The following is a 26,334-nucleotide window of genomic DNA, read 5'->3' as shown; positions in this document are numbered from 1 at the left end:
TTGGATAGGAAAAAAATAATTTAAAAACTTTGCGTGTGCTTCCTTTATGGATGCCTTTGTTTAGCAGCACATCAGACAAAATAGCTCTTTGTGTGCCCCATCCCCTAAGTTTGCAACACACAAATGTTAGCAAAAGCTTTTTATTCTTCGAATTTTCGTTTGTCCTGCCCTTCTTGCCGCGTTTATTTGTTAGCTTAAAATGAAAGGAACGTATGGCGGATACTTTTCCGTGTTAAATCCATCAACGGGGAAAGCAACACCTCTCAGGGGGGAACAAAAGCATAAGTCACCACGTATGCAAACAAAGCTATAAATACGGAGTGAGGGAATTGTGTGGGTAAAAACAAATGAATAAGTGCCCCCAGGCATATTCCACCAAAGTACACTAAAAAAAAAAAAAAAATGGATCCAAAAAAATCGTGAAATGCACAAGAAAGGAAACACTTCCCAAGTGGCACAAATGGATAAGAAAACAATCAGAAAGGGGAAAAGGGGCTCATTTTATTTTAAAAGAAACTCGTTTCCTTCCTAAGGAGTCATCCTCATAGGGGTGGGAATCCAGATGGAAAGATCAACTGTCTCAGTTATTTCTTCCTCTCCGTGCTGAACATGCCTATTCTATCCAACCATGGGTCTCTTGCGTCCTCTCTGTTTGACTGAAGCGGGGCGAACGAGAAGAAGGGGCAAAGTGTGCCACACGTAATGCGGCTTAACATACAATCGTATGCAATGTCGTGTGAAGTGATGCCCCCATGTATGGCCTTACCTATTTCTAACTTCTTTTTTATTTCATCAAAGTTGTTTGATTTTGTTTGGTACCCCGAGAGGATGTCCTCCTCCTGTGTCATACGTTGGGGAAAAGAAAGCAGGGTGAAAATTTACAAATCAGGCGGTTCACCATAATGCTGCTGTGATTAGGTTACACATTTAGACGTAAATCTTAATGACGGGCCAACTGTTCACTCATATGTGCTAAAGCAAAATGGCTTATCTTACCAGGAGGGAGAACTCGCTGTGGAAACTTTTGATGGCCTTCAGAAGGACGAACAGATCGACCGCTTTGTCCTGCAGAGAGTGGGGTGGGCAGGAAAAATTTCGCATCCATCTGCACTCCGCGCGAATATACACGCAAAGGTGCATATAAGTTAAACTAAGCTGCATGGAGGTACACACCGGAAATTGTTGCCACCCTTTTTAGTCTCACCTCGACCGAGGTGGACAAGAACGATAGACCAAAGTCAATAACACAGAGCCGTATCGAATCAGCGTCGTCCAACTGGTAAGGCAACCCGGTAGACGAATCCAAAACAGTGTACCCATCACCAATGTAGGAGTTCCTCAAAATCAGGTTAGATGTTGTGAAGTCCCCATGGATTACATTCCCATTGTGTATTTTGGCTAGCACTTTTCCTATGCATCTAGGAATATTGGGTTCGTATTCTTTTACATTTTTTAGAATCTGATTAATGGTGCACCCTTTGACAAATTCTAAATACAAACTTTTCTCATTCACATCAACAAAGTAGAGAACCGGTACATCTATGTTTATGCTGGCTAGCTTTTTTGTAAATTTGACTTCGTTAGAAACTCTTAATTTCCGGATCTTTGCATCTATTTTTTTGTGTCGATAATATTTTCGGAAAATCTCCTTCTTCACTGCCTCCTTTCCGATGAAAACGCACTTGTAGATTTTCTGCAATGACCCCAATGGAGGACAGGGAAAAAAAAAAAAAAAAAAAAGAGCATGTGATGAGATGCATGTTATCGTTAGGGAGGCTGCTCACCATGTAGACACGCAAAAAAATGGAAGACCATGTGCAAGTGTTTATTTGCGTATCCTATGGCACGTGGTTTAAGTGAAACATCCGAATAAGGAACGCACTGGGAAAAAGGGGCGGTTTTCCTTTTTTCCACTTTTTTGTGCCCTGGCTTTACCGCATCGGATCCAGCTGATATGAGGGAGAACTCCATGTTAACTTCTTCTTCGTTGTTCAATACCCTTTTTGTTACCTTGCCATCGAATGGTCAATTCGCGCGGCAATTATAAAAGGTATATTCGATCATTTGGATTCTTCACTTTGCGGGAAAGTTTTGCCAAACCCCATGACACAGAGGAGTCTCTCGTCAGCTTGCTTTGAAAGTCGCCTTGGCAAAAAAAAAAAGGGGTCGGTCTCCAAAGGCGTTCCTTTAGAGGCGGCGAAATGGGGCTACTTCCTATTTTTCTATTTTCTCCTTTTTTTTCTATCCACACTACAAATTGTGATAAATTGATTCGCGCGAGAGGGACGCTCAATGCGACTTTGTAAAACGTGAAATTGGTCCTCACAAAAAATTAATAAATAAATAAATGAATGAATAAATAAGTTTTCCCTTTTTATCCCCTTGGAAGGTTATCCCTTTTTTTTTTTTTTTTTTTTTTTTTGTGACACATGCGAAACGCTCCCTTGGTAGGTGTGTCTCCAGATTGATCAGAAATTTGTTTGACCCTCTGCTTGGCTTAATTTTGCACCACTCCGTTGTGGATGCTTCTGCAATGCACGGAGTTCTCCACAATTGGGTCGTTTAAAGACGGTGGATTGGGAACAGATCTTCCGTTGGGCACGCCATTTGTTTTTTTCTCTTCTTCCTTTTGTGCTAACTCGTCCCAAGTTGTGTGAGAAAAAAAAAAGATGCCTCATAGAAAAAGGAACTTTCTCCTCCCCCCTCTTCGTATTCATGGCAATTGCATAATTTTGCCCTTTTCTTTTATCGTAGTGCACCCTGGATAGGCCGTCCCCTCTATATAGTTGCACCGAGAAATTTATCGGAAACTCCAACCTAGTGAGACAGACCACCTTTTTTACACCCCATGAATATTTCAATCAAGGATAGCCTAGAACACGTTTGTAGAGTGTTCAATTTTTTTGGCATAGATTACATAACAGCAGATTTGCTTAGAAGAGGAAAGTGCGAGAAAAATGGAAAGAGGAAAAAGAAGGTAATGATTTGTTATAACTTCCTCATAAATGACCTGTCCCTACTGTACTGTTTCGACTTTAAGAGGAGGTTCAAACCGACCTACAGCGCATACGTAGAGAAGGAGATTTCTAGGGTGGAACAGGAAATATTCTCCCGGGGGAAGGATGCTTCTGGGTGTACTACACCGGGTAGAACCCCCTCAGGTGCAAAGGGTTCACGTGGCACTGGCGACGTGGGAAATACTCCCTGGGGAGAAGAATGCACCTACCGTAGTGATGCAGACGAAACGGATGATGATGGTGGAAACGGAGGAGACAACTTCGTGGAAGAACTAGGAATGGATAATGCTCCTTATGTGGATGGAGTGAATATAGTGTCCCCCATGGCGCTGCTTCTTCTTGAGCATTTTGAATACCCACGGTTGTTTCACCTGATTAAGTGCCATTTTCAAATGTGTAAGGAGCTGCTCCTATGCATCGGGTTCCTAATTGACTGCACCCATTTATTTGAGCACTATGATAAGAGGCAGCCATTTTATGAGTCCTTCTTTCGGGACCTCAGATGTGCTACCAACCCAGGGGGAGGTCGGAGTACCACTACCCGACAGAGAACAAACCAGATGCAGGAAAAGACGCAGGAGAAGACAAACGAAGAGGAGGAAGATTACTTTCATGTGATAAATGAAGCCATGCTGCTGCTTTCGAATCGACCCTACGATTTGGAACTTTTCCAGTATAGACACATGTACCAGTTTTTGAATGAGCAAAAAGGTAGAACCCGTGGAGGAGGTAACAGACACATGAAGGGAACTGAACCTAGCGAAAGTGAATATTTAAAAAAGAAGGGTACCATGTTGAGTGCAAAACGGGGGAGTGATCCCTTCAGTGAGAGGAAAAGCATAACTACGAAGGTGCATGACGGTTGTGTCGACCCCAACGGGTGGAGTTCACCCAACGGGGATGCAACCCACGCGGAAGAGGAGCTAACTCTAGAGGAATACGTAACCTACGACTACGCAACATACCAAGAAAATTTCATCAGTAGATATGGGCGCAGTTCCGAAAGGTTGGAAGATCTAACGGAGGGGGCTTCAACAGGAAGTGCTTCCAACCGAAGCAGTCGAAGTGAGGACTTGCGCATGGTTACCGATGAAGGTAACCAGATGTATGTCCCTGAGCTGACACGAAACGTTAACAAACATTGCAGTCAGTTGATACAACTGCAGAGGAAAATAACTCAGAGAATAAACCATATGCACCACTTGGACAGGAACAGACTCCTCCTATTTCACAAATTCAACACACTGGTGAGTGCCTACATGGAGCCACACAATGCCGTCGTTAACATTGCAGAGTTAGATGAACTAAGTAATTCTATTGAAGGGAAGAGGTGCCCCGATAGGACAAGAGCAACAGGCAGTAAAAACAAAAAAGTGGACCTCATGCATAATACTATGTTTACCGTGCAAGTCGATTTTGAAAGGGACAGAGAAAATGTGGAAAATAAATTATGCGGACGTGAAGGGAGAGTCAACAAAGCGAGTGCATTTCCTAGTAAGGGACATAACTCTGCAGGTGGAGGGGGGGCGTCTCCCCATCGTGGTGGACCCCCCGTAAATCACAGCAACAATGTAGAGGAAGAACAACTGGACGATATAAACTACGAACATGTGCTGAACGATAAAGTAACCATTAATGAGTTTTTCCTACTGAATGATCCGCCACTGTATAATAGAGTCTGCCACGTGTATAGGAATGGGGTGAACCTTTTCCACGTCGAACAACTACGGGCTGTGTTTTGGTTGTGGCTTCAGTCAATCTTTCCGGACGATGCTACGGGGGAGGAAGAGGCGGACAACGAGGATGCATCTGCCCCCGTCGACCTTTTTGACCTGAATAACCACAAGTTCTTTTACGACAACGTAGTCATGCCTGCCGAGGAGGAGAACCTTTCCATCCACGTGTTAAGTGTACGCACAGGAGTGGCCACCCAATGGGGTGTAAATTGCCCCTTCTGTAGTGGTCACTCCCAATACACACACGCATACGTTAAACATATATATAGAAACACCGTGCATTTTTATTTTACCCCCCTCAATAGGACCTGAACAATTTCGAACAGAACTTCAAACTGCTAAAGGAGTACCTCCTGGACAAGGGGTGCACCATCGGGTACAACAAAGTGACGGCCAAGGCGGGGGGGAAACCATCGGACCATACAACAAAACTGAGCAGTATGATAAAATACGTGAACAACCTACATGAGGAATTCGTTGCCTACTGCAACTATAAGAAGAAGGCAAAGGATGTGAGCGATGAAATGTTCGTGGATTTTCTCGAGACAAAGAAAAAAAGTATGACCATCAGTTCGAGTGTTGAGAAGGAGGACTACACCAACCTGGCCAGCATCGTCAACAGGCACCTTATCGGTATAGATAAGATTCTAAGGTATAATCCCATTTTAAATTTCTCCAATGTGGTCGAAGGGATTAAAAGTCAGAGTTTCATTCGGACGGAAGTGGATGTCTCCAGGGTGGACTCCCAAGATTGGGACAACATGTACTCCTTCCATAGAAGAAAACGTGGGGGGTCCAGTCCCCCCGGAGAGGTCACCACTAGTAGGACTGAGCACCTTCCGCCCAATCATGTAATAAACTTCACCACCAACTCAAAGTATCAAATAAATACAAAACCGAAGACGTACGCGTCGACCATTTTTAGTTACTCCGATCAGTTCATATCGAACAACGACATTTATTCCTTCTCCGAAAATGTTACCAAATCGGGGGAGGAGTTTGCTGCTTTTGTGAAGGGGAAGAGGGACAAGTGCAGACACAACTTTCATCACGTCTTGCGCAAGGTGGAGCGCTACATGAGTTGCGTCGCCTACAACCTGTAGCCCAGCGGGTGGCAACAAAGCGGCTGCAAAGCGGTTGAAAAGCGGATGGGTTGGGGAGAATATTTGGCAAAATTTTGACGAAAACATGGGAACATTTATGCCCATCATTTGCACAACATATTTCCAGTGGCTATTTTTCCACCCGCTGTTGCCTAATTGGGGTGACCCTCTCGTTTAAAAGTAGTTTCCCCTCCTTTATTTTCCTCACCAATATTGCCTCCTTTTTTTCGCCCATTTATTTTTTCCTTTCGTTTTCGCCCTCCCATTTTGGGAGCTGCACAGGGAAGCGCTGCTTCACGTACAAGAGGCGAAAAAAAAAAAAAAAAAAATTCCGAAAGGGGCTATTGCCCTCATGCAGTATTCGCAACGTTGTATTTTACCCCGTTTTTTTTTTCTTTTTCATTTTACCCATTTTTGTGACGCGCAAAGGGAACCTACCAAATACGCGAACAAACTGTGGGTTTATTTTCTTTCCCTTTTGTTTATTTTTTCAACTGAACAATTTTGTTCCTTGTTTTTAAAAAGCTTTGCTCTCCCGTTTGAGAAGCCTAGCAAAACAGAGCACAGCAGAAAGTGGCCCCAAGGGAAGAAGTACAATAAAAAAGGGGCATTACAAAAAAGAGCCGTATTTATGCATATATATATGCGCGGTAGAACGACGGAGAAATTGAGCAACAGTGGGAAAAGGTACTACTTAGTCACAGACGGGTCGCACGATACGCGTATTTGGAGTTCCCTTTCAGCGGGGACATCGTCACGAGGTGAACTGAAGGTACATGAAAGAAGGACGACTGGCAGGCAACGAACCAGGAGCACCCCATTTTCAGGGATAAAGCAAAACGTATAAATATACATATATATATAAACGTACGCACGCGCCAACCAAAGCAACGCCCCCGAAAAAAGGAAGAACCAAAATGATCATCCCCGTGCGTTGCTTCACCTGCGGGAAGCTTATCGGAAACCTATGGAGTCTGTACGAAAAGAAGTTAGAAGAAGGAGTATCCAAGTGTGACGCCCTGGACGAATTAAATTTAACGAGATACTGTTGCAGGAGGATGATCCTTACCCACGCGGATATGATGGACAAGCTTCTCTGTTATAATATTTATGAAAGGAAGTTGTAGTTGTAGGTGAGGGGCTTCAAACAGAGGGGCCCCATGTTTATACGCATATCAATGTAACACTGAAAATGGAGATGAATTTTTTTTTACCTGATCAGTTCAGAAAAAAAGTGATTATATTTTTGGGAAAGACGATTATGTAATTTTTTCCAGTTTAATTGTGTGTAAAAAAAAAAAAAAAACAGTAAAAGGAGTACTTATTTGTACCCACTTAGCATGCAGAAAGGCAGATTGCGTTAGTCTGAATAGCCCACCTCGATGTGGATTTTTTCCAAATTGGTCTTCTTAATCACGTCGATTATAGACAAGGGATCCAGCATGGACATATTATTGTACGTTAAGAAGATTTGCTGATATGGCTTCCCCAACAGTTTCGACAGCTTCAGTTTTAAGTGCCCAATTTCTATGCCCCCGTTCTCCAGCATTGTGAGGGTTTCTCCGTTGGGCAGGTGAAAATATATCTCTAGGTCTTCCTTTGTGGGGCCATCCGCGCTGGACTGGATTAACCTATTCGCCTCGCCTTTTTTTTCCGTCAGGGGGAGGCTCCTCATGCCCGTGGGGCGTTCCTCCATGGTTCGCGTTGGACCTGTAAAGAGTTTGTCTTTTCGCGCCTACCTCTGTGAGTGCGTGCTTTTTTTTTTTTTTTTTTTTTTCCTCCCCTTTTTTATATACCCCAAAAAATTAAATCTGTCCTCGTTGCATGGTAAGAAGCGTGCATGGAAGCTTTACAAACATCGCTCTTCCCCTGTGTGATAAACTCACCTTTGGGGGGGGAAAAAAAATGTGAATAGATTATATTACCAACGTGGAGTGCCTATAATGGCCATTTGTTTTTTTTAAAATTCGTGAAACGAGGAAAGGTCTTTGCACCCCCACCGTTACGCGTCAAATAGAATGAAGTGAAGGTGCCACTTTAGCATGTTGTCCTTTTTTTTTTTTTTTTTTTACCTCCTTTTAACGTACATGGGGGTATATAAAAAGGAAAAAAAACTGCCACGTGTATAATTGTCTTCCACTGCACACGTCACTCGTGGAATGGTTTTTCTTTCCACATGGGTATACTCGTAAGAGGGGTGTTTGTGCGTGGGTCCATTCACGTGCACACATTTTTAGCATTACGCTGGTCGGTCTTACAAACGAGGTAGGCAATTTTTACAAAAAAAAAAGGGCCAAGGTGATTTCAGTTGTCACGCTGGGAGGTGCCTCCTTTTGACATTCCTCCTTTATAAAAATGGGGAAGTGACATGTTGGAAATGTGACAATATGACAAACGAGATAACGCCAACCCCGCTTCGACTTATGGCTGCTCCCTTGCGGAACGCACACAGACGAGCACAGCCGGGGGGGTTACGCTGTAGTGACACAAAAGTACGTAAAAAAAAAAAATGACGCAGTGTGCGCACACCTGTACATGCATATCTGAGCATCCTCATCCAACGGGGAAACTCCTCGAAAGGTCCATCTACTGCTCCATCGTAATTTTTATCTTCGAGTTGTTGTCAATTCCGTAGGTGTAGAGACTGGAGTTGCTGTCCACAATTTCAACGCACATAGGGTTGTTCTAAAAAAAAAAAAAAGGGCCAAAATGGGATGATACAAAACGAAGGGTGGGTGAAATGAAGTGATGAGTAATGACCGAATGGAAGCTTCGCAAACGGATGACGTGCCCATCTTGGCGTAAAGCAAATCTGGCGATATGTACATGGTAAACTGCACAACAAATGTTTTTCCTTGTGTATTTATCCCGAGTGACCCACCTCGTCCGTGTAGAATAATTGCATCTTCGGAAGGGGGACAGAATATAGACGCGAACAGAGGTACTTCAAATCCTTTATGTTCATGTGCTTGTTGACCTTTTTTTTTACGATTTCGTATTTTTTGGAATTTATAAATTCGGGGATGATGGTGATATTGATGAGGTTACTCTGCATGCCTTTGGAGGTTTCGGCGCTCGGTTGGTCTGCAAGGGGGCAAAACGGTGTAGAAGCGGTGCAAAATCGGTGCAAAATCGGTGCAAAATCAGGGTAGTAGCGGTACAGAAAGAGTGCAAGCGCAGTTTATGTCAAGTGGGAACTCACCCTGCAAAGCCTCGTAGTGCAGACACTCCAGACGATCACTATGGCGGCAACCGAGAACGGGCTCGTTAAACACCCTGACCACGTCATCCTTCTGGTAAAGAGATATGAAGAAGCGCTCCGAATTTATGCGCTCGCTCTTGTTTATGTAGCTCCGATTGAGTGTTTGCAACATGGGGAGGATGGCCACGAATATGAACCGGAGATCCTTCTTCACCTTTAAATTGTTTTTTCCCTTCTGGTAATTTAGCGTCTCCAGGTGGTAAAAAATGTAGAACAAATCTCGCAAAGTTTTGTAGTTCATGATTTTGTTTTCATCCAGCAGGAGCTCCTTCAGGTGGCTAAATTTTTCGTTTATCTGGTGGAGTTGGTCAGGGGGGGGATCTTCCCCTTCACCGTCTTGATTGTCCTGATTGTCCTGATTGCCTTCCCTTCCCGTCACTGAGCATACCTTCTCCGCAACGGTGACTAGGTCATCCCTGTCTGCAAATTTGTTCCTCTTTAGGAAGACAGACCGAATGGATTTCACCTGGCAGATGAAGCAAAACAGATCTTCATAATCGTGCAGGTAGTTATCGTTGAGTACTATTTTGTGTAGCTTCTTAAACGTGTGTATCTCCCCCTCGGTCTCCTCCCTCGCGCTGGTCATCACGTTGGTTGGGGTATTCCCCGCCTCGTTCGATTCCACGGTAGGTGCGCCTTCTTCACCCTCCTGCACGACGGGGCGAAGTAAAAACCCATTGTGCGCTTCGGCATGAACCCCCCTCTCACGTCTGTCACGTTGGACGTACTGCAGAAGGATAGGCGAGTTGGTAAGGTCCACGTGCCTTATTGGGATGCTTGTGAGGTAGTTCTTTTTCAAGCTAAGTGTTTCCATGTTGGGAAAAACGAACGACAAAATTAGGACGTCTTCCCAGTCGATCATCGTGTTGTCAATGCATAGTTCTTTAATCTGTTCAAATCGGATTAGATTATCCTCCATGCAGTGGTTACATTTGCGTGGATCCCCCCCCGCTTCGTCTGTACCTTCCTGACATTGTCCCTCTTTATCTGCACTTCCACCAGCGCACATGCAACCACACAAGAATTCCCGATGAACCGATTCGAGACTCAACTTTAACATTTTATTGTCCGAGACGTTCAGGTAAGACAGCTCCTTCGCCAAGCTAATAATGTGAAAAATGTCCTTCCACTGGCTGAGGAGATTCCCACAGAGAGACAAACTACGAAGGTGGCGAAAAACAATCTTGTCATCGCCTCCACAGGTGTATATTAAGTACTTATTTAGGGTTATATTTGTGAGTTGGTAAAAATTCTGGAAATATTTTCTTGCTTCTGTGATTCCACTAAATTGAACCCGTTTGGTTTTCTTCGTTTGATAATCTTCCACGTAGAGATCCGAGTCGGTGAAGAAATATATGTATCGAAAATGCAGCGCTTGAAAAAAGGTTAACCCTACGTGTATTTTTTCCATTGGCATGAAGGAGCACGGTTTCAGGTGCCTCTTACGAGTGCGAAGTTCTTCCAAAAAGTCTTTGTTTCGCTTGATTGGCATATCCAATGTTTGGTCGTCCAATATGTGATCGCCCAAGGTGTGGTGACCCAATGTGTGATCACCCACGTTGTAGTATCTCTTTGTTCTCTCCCTTTTGAGTAGATGTAAGGGGACGAAGTAAACGTCGTTGTTGAAATCCCCAAAGTTCTTTCCCTCCCTTTTGTTGTCCCATTCGATCCCGTAAAACGTCTTGTTCGGAAGTGGGTGATTCTTCAGCGTGCCGATGAAGCGCACCGTGCCTACCTTTACTTTTTTCTGCTCGTTGAAGAGGTACCTGATTAGGTTTTCGTCCGCCACGCAGCCGGACAACCCCGTGGCGGAGGAGCTGGATTCATCATCTGCCCCGCCTTCCCCATTGGGCACCTCCTCGACGTGTGCCCCTTTCTCATCGCCGAAGATGCAGCTGAACACCCGCATCCCGACGGACAGCTCCTTCTTGTTGTCGAACACGTTTTCCATTTGATGCGCTGGACATAGATGTTGTGAAAGAAGCAGGCGTGAATCTACCCCCACTTTCTTTATTTTCTGCCTCTCACACGCTTGTGCGTGCTTCCAACATGCGTTTGGATTCCTCCCGGGAGGATGAACAATCGTGAAAGTGGCTACTGATGGGTCATAAATTGTAATCTTCCAAATGGATGTGAAAAAAAAGGAGACGTTCCAAAATTCTTGCCCTAAATGGGGAACCTTTGTGGACACACAATTTCGGCGCAACGCTTGGTGCTAATCTCAGGACGAGAAGAGTAGCGTTGGCACAATCACCGACACACGGCACATACACCTAAGTGCTGCGAATTGGCACGTGCGAGCAATTATTTACGCACTTAAAAAATTTACCTGTGTGTGTGTCGGTAGATTTATTTATTCGCTTCGATGGACTCATTCTCAAAATGACCGTTCTACAAAATGGACGCAAACGCGATCTAAGGGGGTACACATTTTTGTAAAAAAAAAAAAAAAAAAATTCCAGCCTCGTCAATCGCAACGGTTTTTTTCCCCCAAAATAGGGAAGCAAAAAATGGGATGAGAGGCTGGTATATCACGGAAATGGGGAGATTAAATTGGCCGCTCAGTTTGCCGCGTTAGTCGGCCTCTTAGCTGCTCTGCTGGCTGATTCCAGACGACTGCTTGGTTGGGGTCCCGCAAACGAGTTGCACATTCCTCTCGACCTTCGCTTTCTTTTCCTTTCCAAGCACGCCGAGATGTGCCCACATACCAGCCGACGACGGGAAATGCCATTCCATTCTCAGCTGGCGCGAAGGAAGATTTGCAAATTTCGCAGGATTGTCATGGCGGGATGGAAAAGGGCCCCCAAATGGGTCCACCAATTGGCCGCATAAAAACAGGACAAATGACAGCCATGTTTTTTCCAATCAGCCGTACAGGCGATGCTCATTTGACACGCGTACGCGCGGGTGTAAACAAATTTTGTTAGGGAAGTACAAAAAAGAAAAAAAAAAAAAAAGAAAGAAAACGGGAAAGGTAAAACAACGCGAAATAGAAAAGTCCCTGCGCGATGGGGGACGTTTTATATGCACGCATGGGTGGGGTGGAAAAGGGGAAAACAACTCCACGGAGGAATGCCCGCCACGGGTATCCTATTCCACCGTGTGTGTCCTCTTCCTAGTACGTCCCCGACAAATCAAGCGAATGTTACAAAAATGGAGAAGCAAATCGGCAAGGGGAAATTTTTGCGCAAAGTTACTCACTTCTACGCAACGTGGGGCAGCTCAGCAAATTTGCCGCGGCGCCACCTACACAAGCAGTGTCGCGTTTATGCAGCCGTCCAGTTCAGGGTTGTTGGTAACCTGGGCGAACTTGGCCCAAATGATCTTCCCGGACTGCGTAACGAGTCCTAATTCACTGACGTTCACCTCGATGATAGTCCCCTTAGTAATAACGCCCAAGTTGGTATACAAATTGGACTGCGGATTGACCTTCACGCTTATTATATCAAGAGAGAAGGTCGTCTTTAATTCACTGTGGTATACGTTGGCCTTCTTAAAACGTAAGCTACTCGGTCGAATGTATCTTTCAAATTTAGGATTCTTCCTCGTAAAGTCATTTCCAACAAAGGAAATTTTATCGATGAGTCTTTTCCAAGTTTTTCTTCTCCTCTTTCCTGATTTGACAACCCTTAACATTTCAGCCTCGTTTAGGGCCTGTATTTTCGGGATGGGTAATTCCCATTTTCCTGCCTTGCTCTTCCTCTTCTGTTTAAGTAGGTTGGTTAGAACTTTTGTTCCTTTCACTTGGGTTCTGTCAAGTAGATACGATGGCAATCCATTATCGTCATTTATTTTTGTGTTCGTTTTTACATCTTTCGGTTCATGGGCCTTTATCGTTTTTTTCAGATTTACTTTCTCTGTGTATTTTTTCTTGTTGTAAATTTTTGCCTTTATTCCTCTAAGCTTCTTTGCTTTTAGTGCTTCCTTGTGTACTTTGCGCGCCTCCTTCTTTCGCGACTTTTCAAAGTAGTCAAATCGGTAGCCGTACCTCTTTCGGTGCAGCTCGATGTAGTCGTTCTGTGGCATGGCTCCAACAGGGGGGAGGTGGTGCAGGTTGGTGGGCCACCGTTTTGAGGTAAATTGGGAGGCTTCACGGGAGAGAGGGGGCGTCTCTCAAAGGTGACGGTTTTAGCGTGTTCGTGCCAGGGTTCCTTTACTAATCAGTCCAAGATTCCAAATGTAAAGCGATTCCTCCCTGATATTATTCCCAATTGGGGGTGAACCCTCTTCGCATCACTTGCAAGCGATTAACCCAAGGAAGAAAACGGCCACTTTAATCTTTCCCGTTTTGCCTCTTCTCTTCGCTCTTCCGGAAAAAACAGGGGGAAAAATCCAACCAAGTAGTCGTTTTGTTTCAATCTGACGTTTATATGCCTATTCCCCTTTTTTTTTCTTCTTGCTAACCATTTGGGCACAAGCATATGCCTTCGTGGCTGAATTGAATAGTTTAGCTCCACTGATGCCACTTTTGCCCTTTCGGAAAATTTGACGTAGTGGTTAGCGCGTTTGGGGTGACATAATATTTTTATACAAATATAGTAACCATATAGGGGCTACTTTGCTTTAATTTTTTTTTTTTTTTTTTTTTTTGAAAAGTGTTGCTCGGTACGGCGCGCTAATTTTCAGCACAGCGGGTAGCCAACACCGAGGCGTATTTTTTTTTTTTTTATATTTACCATGTCGCCAGAGAAGGCGCTGCGCAACAAAACGAGAGAGGAATGCAAGTGTCCTTCTATAACATACGAAAGGAGGAACACCCCCTCTTGTGATCAGTTGAATTCGTTTGGTTTTTTTAACAGAAAAAAAATGGGGGAACATGAGAGTGGCGCGGGGAAAAGTCCCTGTTCGTCCTCTTCATTAAAGTATGTAGGTATGTTACATATGCATGCACGTTATTTCCCACCGTGGCAACTTAAAAATCAAGCAAACGTGAAGCAGACATTTATTTATTTTTTTTCCAAACAAGGGACTACCCCTAAGGGATGTTTTAATTTATTTTTTTTCCGTTTATTAAAAGAGCAAAATGGGAAGAGGATAATTCGGGGGCACGTGGAAAATAGGAATACGCATCCCACATGGGGGTTGTCCATACGAGCGATCACGCTTGAGTGACACGCTTTGCAAATAACCCCACGACATGACCCGAGTGACAAAAAAAAAAAAAAAAAAATATAAATGAAATGTTACGAAGTTGCAATGATATTGAATAATATCACGACGTTCACCACAATGGCAGCGCCCAGCTTGGTAAGGTTAGGACGCCCCGACTTTGTCACTGAAAAAGGACTTCAGTTCATCGGGGAGAACTTTCATGATGTAGTTTTCCTTTCTGCTCTTGCTGAACCTGCGGGGGAGGCAAAAAAGAGATAAATATGTAGTAAAAATGGGGGTGAAAAAAAAAGCAGGTCGGTTGTTGCGTCCGCATGTTCCCTAGTGGAACTCCCAAACCTACCATGGCTTCACCTCCCAAAAGGGGAGGGAGATGACGTGCCAGTTGTCGTGCTCGAGCAGCCTGCAAGAAAATGGTGCAAAAAAAAATTGGAAAAAAAGTGCAAAAATAAAATAATAAGTGAAAGGTGGCCAAACTGGGGAACAATCAACAGGGATAGGCGAAACCGCCTCACCGCCCCCTCCGTGCCTGCTCACCTCTGCTTGACGACCGTTTTCGTGTTGAGGGGTGGAATTCCCCCACTGTACGACTTGGTCTTGTAGTGGAACGGGCCATTCACCTCTATGGCGATGTCACGAAGTCTAGAAAGGGACGCATCGAATTTTACCAAGTCCTCTCTAAGTATCACAATATCAATGAACAGTCCCTTGTCTGTTACGTATTCTACATGGCAAGGAATTTTTAAATCTTTTTTAATTATATCTGCCATTTCGTAGTGCAGTGAGGAGGAGCTGTAGGAGGATATTCGCATGTTGTTTGTGTAGGTTTGCTTGAACAGCTGCAGTAGTTTTGGTCCATACTGAAATGGCTTCACCTTATCGTTCTTAGTGCGAATGGTTTGCAGGGTGGATGTGTCATCCTTCTGTGGTGATTCCACCCCCCATGCGCGGTACGCCAAGTACGACTGGTACAGCTTACACACCATTATTTCAATAGGCGTGTTAACGCTGCTGTCTTTCGTGTAGGCATAATAGGACTGATTAAAGTAGACGTTGTTCTTGTAATAGTCCAACGTGTCTTGGTTTAAATTTTTTAAAAAAGGCATTTCATAGACAAAGTTGAAGAGCTCCCTGTCGATGTGTGCGAAAGCTGACATGTACCGAATGATGTCCACCAGTTCGATCGGCGTGTAGTTGTTTCGATTCTGGAGGACCATTTTGGCTAGATAATGAACCATGAGCGTTTTTACCTCTTCACAGCGCTTCTCCTGACCTGGAGGAGGAGAAATATCCCCGTCAACCAAGTACAACGCCCTTATCAGCTTCGTAACCAGACCGTTATTTCTATAATCTAAAAAGTGAAGACACTTAAAAATTTGCAAAAACAGGACATTCAAAAGTTTTGGATTGTCGATCTCAAACTCAGCAAGACTGTAAAAGGATAGGATGAGTTCTTCTATGCTTAGCTCTGGTACTTTTGCCATAACTTGAGACGTGACGATATTTAATATTTGTATATTTGTGTAGGGGAACTTGCACAGGGTGTATAGACAGTATACAGGGAAGCAGATGCGTCGACTATCCACCAGGGGGGACATCACATCTGTTTGTTCCTTCGATTTGTTTTGTACTTCTCCCGAATCGATGAACTCCTTTTTGGCGTGTCTCAAATCTTGGGCAGCATATCTATTCTTTACATCTTCACTTTTTTGTGCCTTTTCCTTCGCCAACTCATCTTGCGAACTGTTCAAGCAGGAGTAGTTGGCGTCGTGGTAGATGGAGTAGGTGAAATGCTTCATGTGAAAGGGGGAGGAGGCAAAGTGATCCGGTTCGGGGTCGTCCCTATGCAGTGCTTGCTCCATGTTGCGACGGAAGGTTTCCAAGTTTAGTTCGTCGTAGGGTGAGGCCTGTTCATCAGCAGGCGTGATAGAGTCATCCTTCGTGACAGCATCAACGGTTCCAATACTGTTTTCAGTATTCTTTTCCTGATCGCCCCTCTGCAGGTACCTTAGAAGATGCTTGGAAAAGTTCAGAAAGAGCGGGCGGACGTAAATCTTCTTCACCAAGCAGAGGTAAACGGCCTCACACAGAAGGAACATATCAAATTGGTCCATAAAAAAAACGAGGAAAAAATATATGTACTTAAAAATGTTCGTGTGGTCCAACTTCAAAATGGAAAAGCATTTCAAAATGGTTATTATATCCTTGATATTTATGTAGGGAATAAATTTATACATGTCTTTGTTCTTTTCGTACTTTGTTAATTTCTCATTGGTGGAAAATATTTTATATATAATTTTAAGGTGCTTGTTTATGCTGCCTACTATTCGCATAAAGTTCCTGTTGCGTGTGACGTGAGTTAGTCTCCTCCTTTCTTCCTTCAGTTTCAGTATATTTCGATCGTCTACCTCTCCGTAGGTGTCCTCCCCATCCATGGTGAAGAAATTATCATTTGACCGGTCTGCATTCAGTGGAACGTTACTTGGCTCACTTGATTGCAACACGTTAACCTTCCTCCCTTTAAGAGAGGAACCCACTCTCTGCCTTCTCTCATTCAAGTAGCTGGTAGTAATTTTATACAAAGAGAAGACGCTCATGGTGACGTTTAAGTAATTATACGGATTCGTATCGAAGACAAAAAATATATCGTCCACATTTTCTTTGTTGTAAATTTCGTTGTATATGTGATCCACATTATCATTTAAAAGTTTGTTATTCTTTTTTAGGATGTAGTTCCAATTTATTTTTTTGTTTGTTCTCTCTCTAATCATTTTGACGTTCTCTTTTGGAGCTCCCCAAATACCTGCTTCCATGAGCTCTTTTATGGATTTCCTATTTTTTCTAACTAATATGTGGTCGCTAATGAGGTCGAATTCGTCGTCCCAATGAGTATGATCTGATCCTTCATGGGGGTGCTTGTCTCTGTTTGTGGGTGCTCCATTTACACCGTCCTCCATCGCATGGTCCACGCGTTCGTCAATTGAACGAACCCCATCTGCCCACAGTTTATGTTGCTCACTTTTTGCAAAAATGGCTGGCTTTAAAAAGCAGTTCCTTTTGTTAAAACTCCGAACGAATGCAGAGTTCCCCCTATGGGGATGGCCTCCCCCACGATCATCAGGGTAGTAAAAGATATGATACCGTCTCACACATCTGTCCTGGTCCCCATTTGGGGGGAGCAGCTGCAGCGACTTTCTTCTCTTAACATGACTGCTTATGATAGAGCAATTCCCACCCTGCGCCCTCTTTAACGAACTAAAATTTGCTACAATCGAATGGGAATCTCGAATAAATGCGAGGGAAACGCTCAGGAGGACTATCAAATAAACTACCAGCCAAGGTAAGTAATTAGAAACGATCATTATAGCCTCTCATCGCTCAGGGCGGGGATGTGGAGAGAGAGGCAACTCCCCCCAACTGTGTAAAAAATGTGCGCCTCCGGGATTAAAGCAAATCGACTAACTTCCACGATGGTATAAAAGAAGTGGCACGCGCTACGCTCCTAGGGGATGCTACATAATTCTGCGTAGTTACCACTTGGGTAAAAGATAAATACAAACTGAGACCATCGTTGTTGTGTCCCTTCGCACATTTCGCCTGTTGCTGCGAGGCTTGCTTTAGGCGGAGACGCTCCATGGGTCATTATTTATTTATTATTTATTTATTTTTTTTTTTTTTGCTTCTTAATGGATCCGTTACATCATCCGTGGGGGGCAATTCGTTCGGGGTGCACCTTTTTGGAAAATCCGTTAACCCCTTCCGCAGCATCGACGCGAAGCGCAAATCAAAAATGGGATGTCCCAAAGGGCCAAACTCTGCGCAGAAGAAGAATACCCACCTTGCATGCCCCACGGGAAGAAGGTTACACTGAACGAAGCCAAAGTGGTGTGCTCAGCGGATGAGCCATATAAAAAGCTACCGATTGGCCATAGTTGGTGAAGCAAAATGGGGAGTGTTCTCCTAACACACGTGTTGAACTGAAGAATGACGTGCAAATCCGGCTCATCATTTAACCACATAGGCGATGCTGTCGCTTCCAATTGGAACTTCAAAAAAGGTTTATAATTAAAAAAAATTAAAAAAATGCAAGTAATACTAACAACAATGGGAGCAATAACCGGGGTGCATAAAAAGGAATGCGTTTGGGGGAAGAGCTCATACACATGGGGGGTGGAAAAATTCCCAGTCGTATATGCCAACAAATAGGTACACACACACATGCCAGGGTAGGGCGCCCGTTCGCTCCTCTTTCGTCATGCTTTTTCCTCTTCAAAATGGGGAAAAAAAAAAAAATTACACACATAAGCTGCACACGATGTGCTTGACATGACATGCGTCACACCATCACATGCACAGCGACGACGAGGGGGAACAACCGGGGGGGCCTACCACAGGACCGCTTCGTTATGAACAAACGATGGTAATAGGGGGGGTGTTAAAAATGGGTTCCACGTCACGTTCCGTTCACTTCCCTTCAAAACGACATGACATTCGGGATGCACAGATGGTAAAAAAGAAAAAATAAATAAAATAAAATAAAATGGACGTGTTTGGTTTTATCTCTCCCGCCTTGCAGTCACACACCGGATAATTGCATCCCATTATTATTCACGTGTCCCCCCCTGTTGGAATTTGCTACTCCTCGAAGGCCCACGGGTTGCACTTCAAAAAATTATCCGTAGCCTCTTTAATGGCATAATTTGGAATAACCTCCCGCATAGAGAATTGCTCTCTACTAACGGGATCGAAGGACCCATTATGCTTCACGTGTTCATACAAAAATATTTTATCGTAAGTCATACCACTAGGGGTAATGACTGGCTCATTCATTAAGCACATGGAGATTTTACAACACAAATAATCTGGTATCTGTTTCTTTTGGAAGGAATTTAAAACCTCCTTAAACAGATTCTCTGTCTGCTGAGTTCGTAAACATTTCTCCTCATTTGATATGTAGCCAATTTGGTTCAGTAGGTTTATTTTATCGATTAGAAACGACTGCAGTTCGGTATAGGTGAGCTGCTTGTTCTGTTCATCTCGAAGGTATATTAACTTTTTTGCCTGCAATATGTATCTGTTTATTTCGCTTTCGTTTGAGTCTTTTAAATAACTAGATAGGGTTTTCGCTTTTGTTAGTTTTTTTAAACCCTCTTCTAAACTGTTCAGATGTAGGAGGGTCAATCCAAGAATGAAGTGCGCCTTCACAGATTCTTCCTCCAAGTTTAGGGCCTGCCTTGCGTCACTGTTGGCTAGCTTCCATAGTTTCTGCTTCTTATAGCAGAGGGCCCTATTCGTGTAATACACATGATTGGTGTTGTCGTAGGAAATTGCCTTGGTGTAATAATCGATGGCGGATTCGAAATAGCCCAACTTGTAGCTTTGGTTTCCTAACACTTTGTATTTTTCCGCTTCTCTCTTCCTGTCCTCCGGGTTGAGCATTTCCGAGTTTGCGGCGTGCACGAGTCGCTTCTGCGATTGATCCTCTGCGTTGCCACAGTCACCACGGTCATCACGATCAGCACAATCGTTGCAATCACCATGGTTACTATCACCACTGTCCCCGCCATCTCCGCAGTTTTGGCCTTTCCTTATTTGCTTACTGTTGCTGCTGTTGTTGTTGCTGTTGCTGTCCCCCTGTTTGGCGTAACTAGGGTTGAGGCACATGTCCTCATAATTCACATTGGTGCCGTAGTTTCTTTTATTCCCAATATTTTTACTCATCGTGGAATTGCTGGTGGGGCCTAAATTGGTCTCCTGATCATTCCCACTTCCGCTGATATTGTTGTTACAGTTATTACCGTTGTTAGCGTAGCCAATACTTCCGCTGTTCCTTCCGATTGTGTTCCCCCCATGGGCATCGTCCCCACGGCTGCTGGCGTAGTTATCTCTATAATGACCACCACTGCAATCGTAATTTCCACGGTTATGATTGGGTGCTTCCGTGGCGGATCTGTCATATATATCATCCATCCTGTACGGATTATAATATTCAACATTACCATCGTTCATTCCTCTTCTTAAATTGAGGTTAGTCCTCCTGTCTACATTGGCATACTCTACACCGCTACTATTGTAGTCACCATACCCATTGCTGCTGCTTCCTCCCCCTATGAAGTTAACACTGCTGGCACTGTTACTGGTTCGTCCATTGTTGTTATCGTTTGCAGTTGGGCAACTGGTTCTCCCACTTTTCCGCTTCTTCTGACACTGATGCTTCATCGCACCGCTATTCGATGTATTTGCATCTGTGTTAATATATGAAGACGTTACTGATGCGGACGAGCCGTTATTTCTTGAGTAGTACATTTTCCCATTTGGATCACCTGGGTCGTGGACTCGTTCATTTTGGTGTCCACTCCGACCGTTGCTTCGTTCCCCATCGTCATCGTTATCATCCTCATCGTCGTCATGATCGTCGTCGTTACTCTCCCCGTTATTGTCACACCTGCCGTTTCCGCCGTAGTGCCCATTATTCCCATCGTCATCTCCGTCTCCATCATTATTGTTGTCGTTGCTTCCTCCTCCGTTGGGAGTTCTACCATTTGTATACCCACTTGCACTACTATTATATGTGTTGTTACCGCTATGGTGGTAGTTGTTGCTGTTGGTGCCCCGTCCTGTGTCCTTACTGTTGTAGTTACTTTGGGTGTTACTTCCACCCTTTCCGCTGTGTTGGTTATTCCCATTGCCCTTATTTTGACTACTACTATTACCGGTGGTTCTGTTGTTGCTTGATGCTATATGGTACGTTTCGTTCACGCTGGATTGATCTCCGTATGTCGGGTCGTGCTTGACTTTGCTATAATGTGCACTTCCGACGTGACCACCCCAATCGTCCTTCCTGCTGGGGTTCTTCTCATAGCCGCCATCGCTGAAAGCACCAATTTTCTCGCTAACAGCATTGACGCCGTCTTGAATTACAGTTTCTACAAAATTGGAAAGACCACTCCTGCTCTTTATCTTTTCCCATACCCCTCGTATATCACCATAGGGGGTATGTTCCTTTGTTGATGACTGGATATATTCATGAGGGGGTAAGTTGTTTACATTTGGGGCGTTGCCCTGTACCTGTTTGCACGTTGTGTGCGAGAAGTTAGGGCTATTCTGCTGGGGAACGTAGATGTTGTACCGATCCCCTTGACTGTACAGTTCGCTAGACCCTTCTCCGTGGGTGCCGCTCTCATTATGAGCGTTGCCCCCCCTTTCTGGGTCCACATTTCTGCTCAGAAAGCAACGATTCCCGCTGTGCGCGCTGCGCCCACTAAGACCGTTTTTACCGCTGTGGCTTCTGTCCCCAGCGACGCTCTCCGCGCCCTTCATAAAAGCGCTAAAATTGTTGGATAAATAATTCATGTTCCAATTTTTCAAAAAATTTTTTTTTTCTTCCCCTTTATTTGTCTCCATTTGTTTTAAAGATTTTAAAAGTTTTGTGTGTAAAAAAAGCGCTCTATTTTTTACGGCGTTTGCATCCCAGTGTTTGTTCCCTCTGTTAATTTTTCTGTTAGCTCTTTTTTTAACCCTCCTATGATTGGAGAAGTTACGAAAATCACAAACTCGTTTTTTATTCTTCTTCGTGCTGTTATACTTGTTCTTAAAATGTTCACTTTGGCGCCCTTCAATTTCTGCTATACTTTTCATTATATGAAATTTTTTTTTTTTTTTTTTTTAAAAATAAATTGCTATATGACTGCGTTATTTTTTACCTGCACAATTTTTACCTCTTCATTGCTTCTCAATTTTTCATTCCCAAAGTTTTTTTTTTTTTTTTTTTCTTGGGGAAAAGGAAATTAAAAATGTTCACGACTGTGGGTGACTCTCACACTGGTTTGGCGGTGTACCTGAGTGGGTTCTTGCACTTACGCTTATACTTACACCTATGTGTACTACGCGCACGGGCTACAAGTGGATGTACAGGTACACATGTGCTGGGCGGATGGACGGACGGGTGGACCTTCGTTTTGGGTCTTCCCACAGCTCCGCCTCAATGTTTCCAACTGCTTGAAATAATTTCCGCATGTACAATGGGGTACGCTATGCGGGTGTGTTCTGCACAGGTGTAGGCACCTTCACATGTGGGGTGCGGCCTTTTGGCTACATGTGCGTTGGTGTGGCCTTGGCCTGCACAACAGGGGGATGCATATCCAACGAGTGGCCTCGGGAAAAGGTGGCCACTCTGCCGCGGTCCTCACGGGGGATCCGTTAGCAAAGAAGGCGACAAACGTAACAGTCGCCACAAACGTGACAATCGCGCAAAATGTGGCGATCTCTGTGCGTGGGCACAAATGGCTTCCTCTCAGGCGTACACATATGCCGATAATACACACGCGCCTGTCAATCCTAGCGCTTATTCACACCTCTCAAGACTCCTTCCGAAAATGGCAAAAAGAAGGAGGATAAAAAGGTGAGATAAAAACAAATTCTTTAAAAACGCAGCTGCGTGTATACCTCTGCAACGATATGTATGGAAAAAAAAAAAAATATATATGGCTAAACTTAAGCAAGATGGCTAGCGGAAAATAAAAAAATAAAATGTTCAAATGGGGAAGAATCAAGGAAAAGGAAAAGGAAGGAAGACCAAAGGGTTGGGGGCCAACACGCATATGTGCTTATAAACATAAGGAAAATTCCATATGTATCCAAAAAGTAAGCAAATAATTTTTTCTTTTGTACACGTTTGTATACATACCCGTGTAATATAATATGCCCACTTTGAAAACACGTTAACAATACTTCTATGTGATTGAAAATAAGAAAAAAAAAAAAAAAAAAAAAACGGCTGAAGCTGCAATGAAACGCGCCCAGCCTCTCTACATTCTTATGTCCTCTGTATTTGTACATTCATAATACATACGCGTAGCAGCGCGCTTAATTCTTCGCCGGGGAAAATAAAAAGGCACGATGCGCCATTCGTCGCACTATGTGGAGGTCCATCCGACGCACTTCAAAAGGGCATTACGCACGGCTGTACGTACAAACTGCACAAACTGTATAAAATGCATAAACTGCGCAAATTGTATAAACTGCACAAACATTTACAAACACGCATGCATGTACTTTGCATATGACGAATGTGGAGTAAATTTTCAAACGGAGGAACTTGGAACCCCTCTCGGTCGTACGATAAAATGTGAACTGGGATAGTGAAAAGAACGAGAAAAAAAAAAAAAAAAAAAATTAATTAAAAAGGAGTAGATGTTTCCTTTTAAAAAAGCGGCACCATCTGGAGGGTATGCGCGGACGGGTGACGCCTACCAACTACGCTCACGTATGTTATGCACGCACCTACGGACGTACCACATGCGTACGTGGAGTGGGGTGGGGGGCGAACATTAACGCAGAAATGGACTGCACAGATTTTTTATGCGGATTGATATGCATACAATGGGAGAAAGTAAAAATGTAGAAGCTCATCAACGGGGAAAGAAGAAACGTTTACGCTGCATGTTCCTGTGTAGGTTATTTTTTAATGTCGCGTCGTGGAGTTTGTGTAGGACCATTTGGGCAAAAATGAGAAAAGGTTAATTTTGTTGCGCTGTGCTGTGTATTGCTGCTATCATCCCGTTCCATTTTTTTATTATTTTTTTTCCCCTTTGGCAACGTTGGATGGAGCTTCTCTGTGGAAAGGGCGCCAAGCAAAGAAAAATAACACATTCTTCCCTCATCAAACCGTAGCGACAGTTGTGGTGCCGCAAAGGACGCAGCTAGGTTGCGCCGGATGACAAATTTTGGTGCACCAAAGGGAGAACCACGCAGAAGAAATGTACTCTTAACACTTCGCGTGTATACTTGCTCATGTGCATGTATGCAGAGCAACTCACTCAAACGGTGACTGCATTAGGAAGGGCAATTAATCTGCCCACTGTTTTTGCCGTGCCCCTCCTATATACACAAACAAAAATGTATTCCCCCCAAATGTACACACAACGCTAAGTACGCTGTAAAAGAAAAAAATGGGAATGATGTGATGTTATGATGAGACTTCACCTCCACCCAAAAGGCATTTTCAATTGTGCCTATTTTACGTTTTACTTGCCAGGGGAGTGTGGCGAATGAACTTCTCGGCGGAAACTCTACACCGACATGCGATATTCCAAAAATGGTTTTAAAGAAAAAAAAAAAAAAAAAAGTATTTCCCATGTGCGATGCGTACACGTGAATGGTTACAAAAAAAAAAGGACAAATAATTGCCATAATACCTCCCTTGTGAACAATCACACATAAGAAACTTTACAATTTAGAGCAAAATACAACTTCGCGGCAAATATAAGCGCAACTGAAAAAAAAAAAAAAACGTTTGTTGCGAAAGGTGTGCACACTTCAATTTTTCGTCGCAACGTCTTCACTTCACCAGGCTGAGCAGCGGCACGATTGCGTAAGAAGTTGCGTGTCCAGACTACCGCCTTTGGCCCACTTCAAAAATGTTGCCAAAAGGGAAACAAAATTTAAACACCAAACATAGGGTACGGACGAACAGATAAATAACTGAACAGAACCCCACTATACGTTGTGGACCAGACAAATAGGAGATTGGACAGAATGGGGGTGCAAACGTGTTGCCCTTCACGTTGGTGCCCAGTTAGGGTGACGCTTGTGCTGATGTATGCGATGCAGCTCACCCGTGCCGCATCTTGCGCCTCTTCAATTCTTCAAAGTATGCCCCCGCGAGTTCCTTCGGCACATGCACATTTTCGTAATAGTTCTTCCCTTCCTTTGGCAATCCCCCAATCTTACTTTTAGCAACGGAGGCATACACCGGCATCGTAATCCCATCAGCCCCTTCGTTCATAATTTTATTCTTCAGTGTGCTATCAAACGCAGCAATGTTTTGTATTAAGTTACGATACTTATCGCTCTGTTTCTTGCACTCCAGGAGGAGGTAGTTGTAAATCCAGACGTCCGGACTTTGGTAGTTATCTACTGCTTTTATTAGTCCGTTAGGGAAGGTAACTTCATCGAGCCTATTCTTCCTATTGTTAATAAAGTTATTTAGACTCATGAGGCTCTTCTCATACTTGTACATTTCTTTGGTAAGTTTTTTGCAGATTTTGGAGTTCCTACTTTCTTTGCCCTCATCTCGGCTACCATCGTGACTGTAATCCAAGCTGTACTTTCCACTGTTGTCACCGCTGTATGCGCGATTGTACTTGCGGAGGTACTCCCCACTTTTATCATTACTCTGTGTGTGGCTATCCTCGTTGCTATTTTCCCCACTATGCGTGACACTATTATTGTCGGTGACGTAATTATTCTTGTCTTCGCAAATGCAGGCTATTCTGGTTAGCTTCGAAATGATGGAAGTAATTCTCTCTTCCAGGCGATCTCTCTTGTGTCTCTTGCGTCCTTTGCAACTGTCCTCGTCTCGTCCATCCAGCGATTCGCTGCTCTCTCCTTCGTCTTCCTTCCCATCTGACTCATCTTCTGCATGACCACTCCTCCTCTTCAAGTCAGTCGATTTGATCGGCTTCCCTTTTTCACTCACCACCGCTTGGTCATTATTCTCCACCTCATTTCCGAAATGAATTTTTAACTTTATTCTCCCCTTGCTTTCGCTCATTCTGGGGCTTCAATTTGGATGCCTTCGATGGGCCGTCAAACGGTGCAGAGGGGAGGACACAGGAGTGAACAGCAGAGGAGCATCTCCAAATTTATGCATCCAATGAAGGGACGTACGTTCATCCACGTTCCTTTCAAACTTTCTTGTTGGCTCCTCACAGTGCATTCTCCATTCGGACAATCCCCTTCGTATAGAGAGCGCTTGCGAAATGGTACCTCCCCAAATGGGCTGATCGAATTGGCTACACAGAGGTGACGAGTTTATCTTTTCTCTTCCCAATCTTCTTTTTCCCCCCTTTTGTCAGAGCAGAAATGGCTACTGAACTCCGCACAAAATGACTCACCGATGCGCTTTTTTTAAAAAATGAATCTAGCGGTTGGCATTAATTGGGATGCCATTAATTGGGATGCCATTAATTGGGATGGCATTTATTTATTAGGTGTACCTTTGGTGCGTGTCCCCCCCTTCGTGGAGCTCCCCCATTTCGATGATCGCGAAAGAATTCACCAATGCATATGTCCCCACTTGGCAGTGAAACATTTTTAACGCCAAT

The 26,334-nt window shown here is 44.0% G+C and overlaps 9 protein-coding genes across 9 annotated transcripts; 2 read left to right on the top strand and 7 right to left on the bottom strand.

Annotated features, from left to right (window-relative positions):
* Positions 1–618: 618 nt before the first annotated feature.
* On the bottom strand, positions 619–1,971 carry PCOAH_00000780 (Bud32 protein kinase; the record flags this gene model as incomplete). Its single annotated transcript, XM_020056895.1, has 5 exons — positions 619–656; positions 767–839; positions 997–1,065; positions 1,205–1,693; positions 1,936–1,971. 5 exons carry the CDS (start codon positions 1,969–1,971, stop codon positions 619–621), a joined length of 705 nt encoding a protein of 234 aa, XP_019912489.1.
* Positions 1,972–2,848: 877 nt separating this feature from the next.
* On the top strand, positions 2,849–5,856 carry PCOAH_00000770 (Uncharacterized protein; the record flags this gene model as incomplete). The annotated part of the gene is made up of 2 exons (XM_020056894.1): positions 2,849–4,927; positions 5,059–5,856. The coding sequence occupies 2 exons, from the start codon at positions 2,849–2,851 to the stop codon at positions 5,854–5,856; spliced, it is 2,877 nt and encodes a 958-aa protein (XP_019912417.1).
* Positions 5,857–6,773: 917 nt separating this feature from the next.
* PCOAH_00000760 (DNA-directed RNA polymerase II 8.2 kDa polypeptide) lies at positions 6,774–6,983 on the top strand (the record flags this gene model as incomplete). Its single annotated transcript, XM_020056893.1, has 1 exon — positions 6,774–6,983. One exon carries the CDS (start codon positions 6,774–6,776, stop codon positions 6,981–6,983), a length of 210 nt encoding a protein of 69 aa, XP_019912440.1.
* Positions 6,984–7,216: 233 nt separating this feature from the next.
* PCOAH_00000750 (Uncharacterized protein) lies at positions 7,217–7,552 on the bottom strand (the record flags this gene model as incomplete). The annotated part of the gene is made up of 1 exon (XM_020056892.1): positions 7,217–7,552. One exon carries the CDS (start codon positions 7,550–7,552, stop codon positions 7,217–7,219), a length of 336 nt encoding a protein of 111 aa, XP_019912583.1.
* Positions 7,553–8,442: 890 nt separating this feature from the next.
* On the bottom strand, positions 8,443–11,069 carry PCOAH_00000740 (Uncharacterized protein; the record flags this gene model as incomplete). The annotated part of the gene is made up of 3 exons (XM_020056891.1): positions 8,443–8,541; positions 8,738–8,940; positions 9,059–11,069. 3 exons carry the CDS (start codon positions 11,067–11,069, stop codon positions 8,443–8,445), a joined length of 2,313 nt encoding a protein of 770 aa, XP_019912392.1.
* Positions 11,070–12,364: 1,295 nt separating this feature from the next.
* PCOAH_00000730 (Uncharacterized protein) lies at positions 12,365–13,144 on the bottom strand (the record flags this gene model as incomplete). Its single annotated transcript, XM_020056890.1, has 1 exon — positions 12,365–13,144. The coding sequence occupies one exon, from the start codon at positions 13,142–13,144 to the stop codon at positions 12,365–12,367; it is 780 nt and encodes a 259-aa protein (XP_019912533.1).
* A 1,227-nt stretch (positions 13,145–14,371) lies between these two features.
* PCOAH_00000720 (Uncharacterized protein) lies at positions 14,372–17,589 on the bottom strand (the record flags this gene model as incomplete). The annotated part of the gene is made up of 3 exons (XM_020056889.1): positions 14,372–14,462; positions 14,571–14,630; positions 14,765–17,589. 3 exons carry the CDS (start codon positions 17,587–17,589, stop codon positions 14,372–14,374), a joined length of 2,976 nt encoding a protein of 991 aa, XP_019912558.1.
* A 1,273-nt stretch (positions 17,590–18,862) lies between these two features.
* Positions 18,863–21,865, bottom strand: PCOAH_00000710 (Erythrocyte membrane protein; the record flags this gene model as incomplete). The annotated part of the gene is made up of 1 exon (XM_020056888.1): positions 18,863–21,865. One exon carries the CDS (start codon positions 21,863–21,865, stop codon positions 18,863–18,865), a length of 3,003 nt encoding a protein of 1,000 aa, XP_019912475.1.
* A 2,974-nt stretch (positions 21,866–24,839) lies between these two features.
* On the bottom strand, positions 24,840–25,781 carry PCOAH_00000700 (Reticulocyte binding protein; the record flags this gene model as incomplete). Its single annotated transcript, XM_020056887.1, has 1 exon — positions 24,840–25,781. The coding sequence occupies one exon, from the start codon at positions 25,779–25,781 to the stop codon at positions 24,840–24,842; it is 942 nt and encodes a 313-aa protein (XP_019912504.1).
* Positions 25,782–26,334: the final 553 nt, after the last annotated feature.

The sequence above is a fragment of the Plasmodium coatneyi genome, chromosome 1, assembly GCF_001680005.1.
Source record: "Plasmodium coatneyi strain Hackeri chromosome 1, complete sequence".
In the NCBI taxonomy this organism is placed as follows: Eukaryota; Apicomplexa; class Aconoidasida; order Haemosporida; family Plasmodiidae; genus Plasmodium; species Plasmodium coatneyi.
Note: the sequence above shows the minus strand (reverse complement) of the source record. Positions and strands in the feature narration are given on the sequence as shown.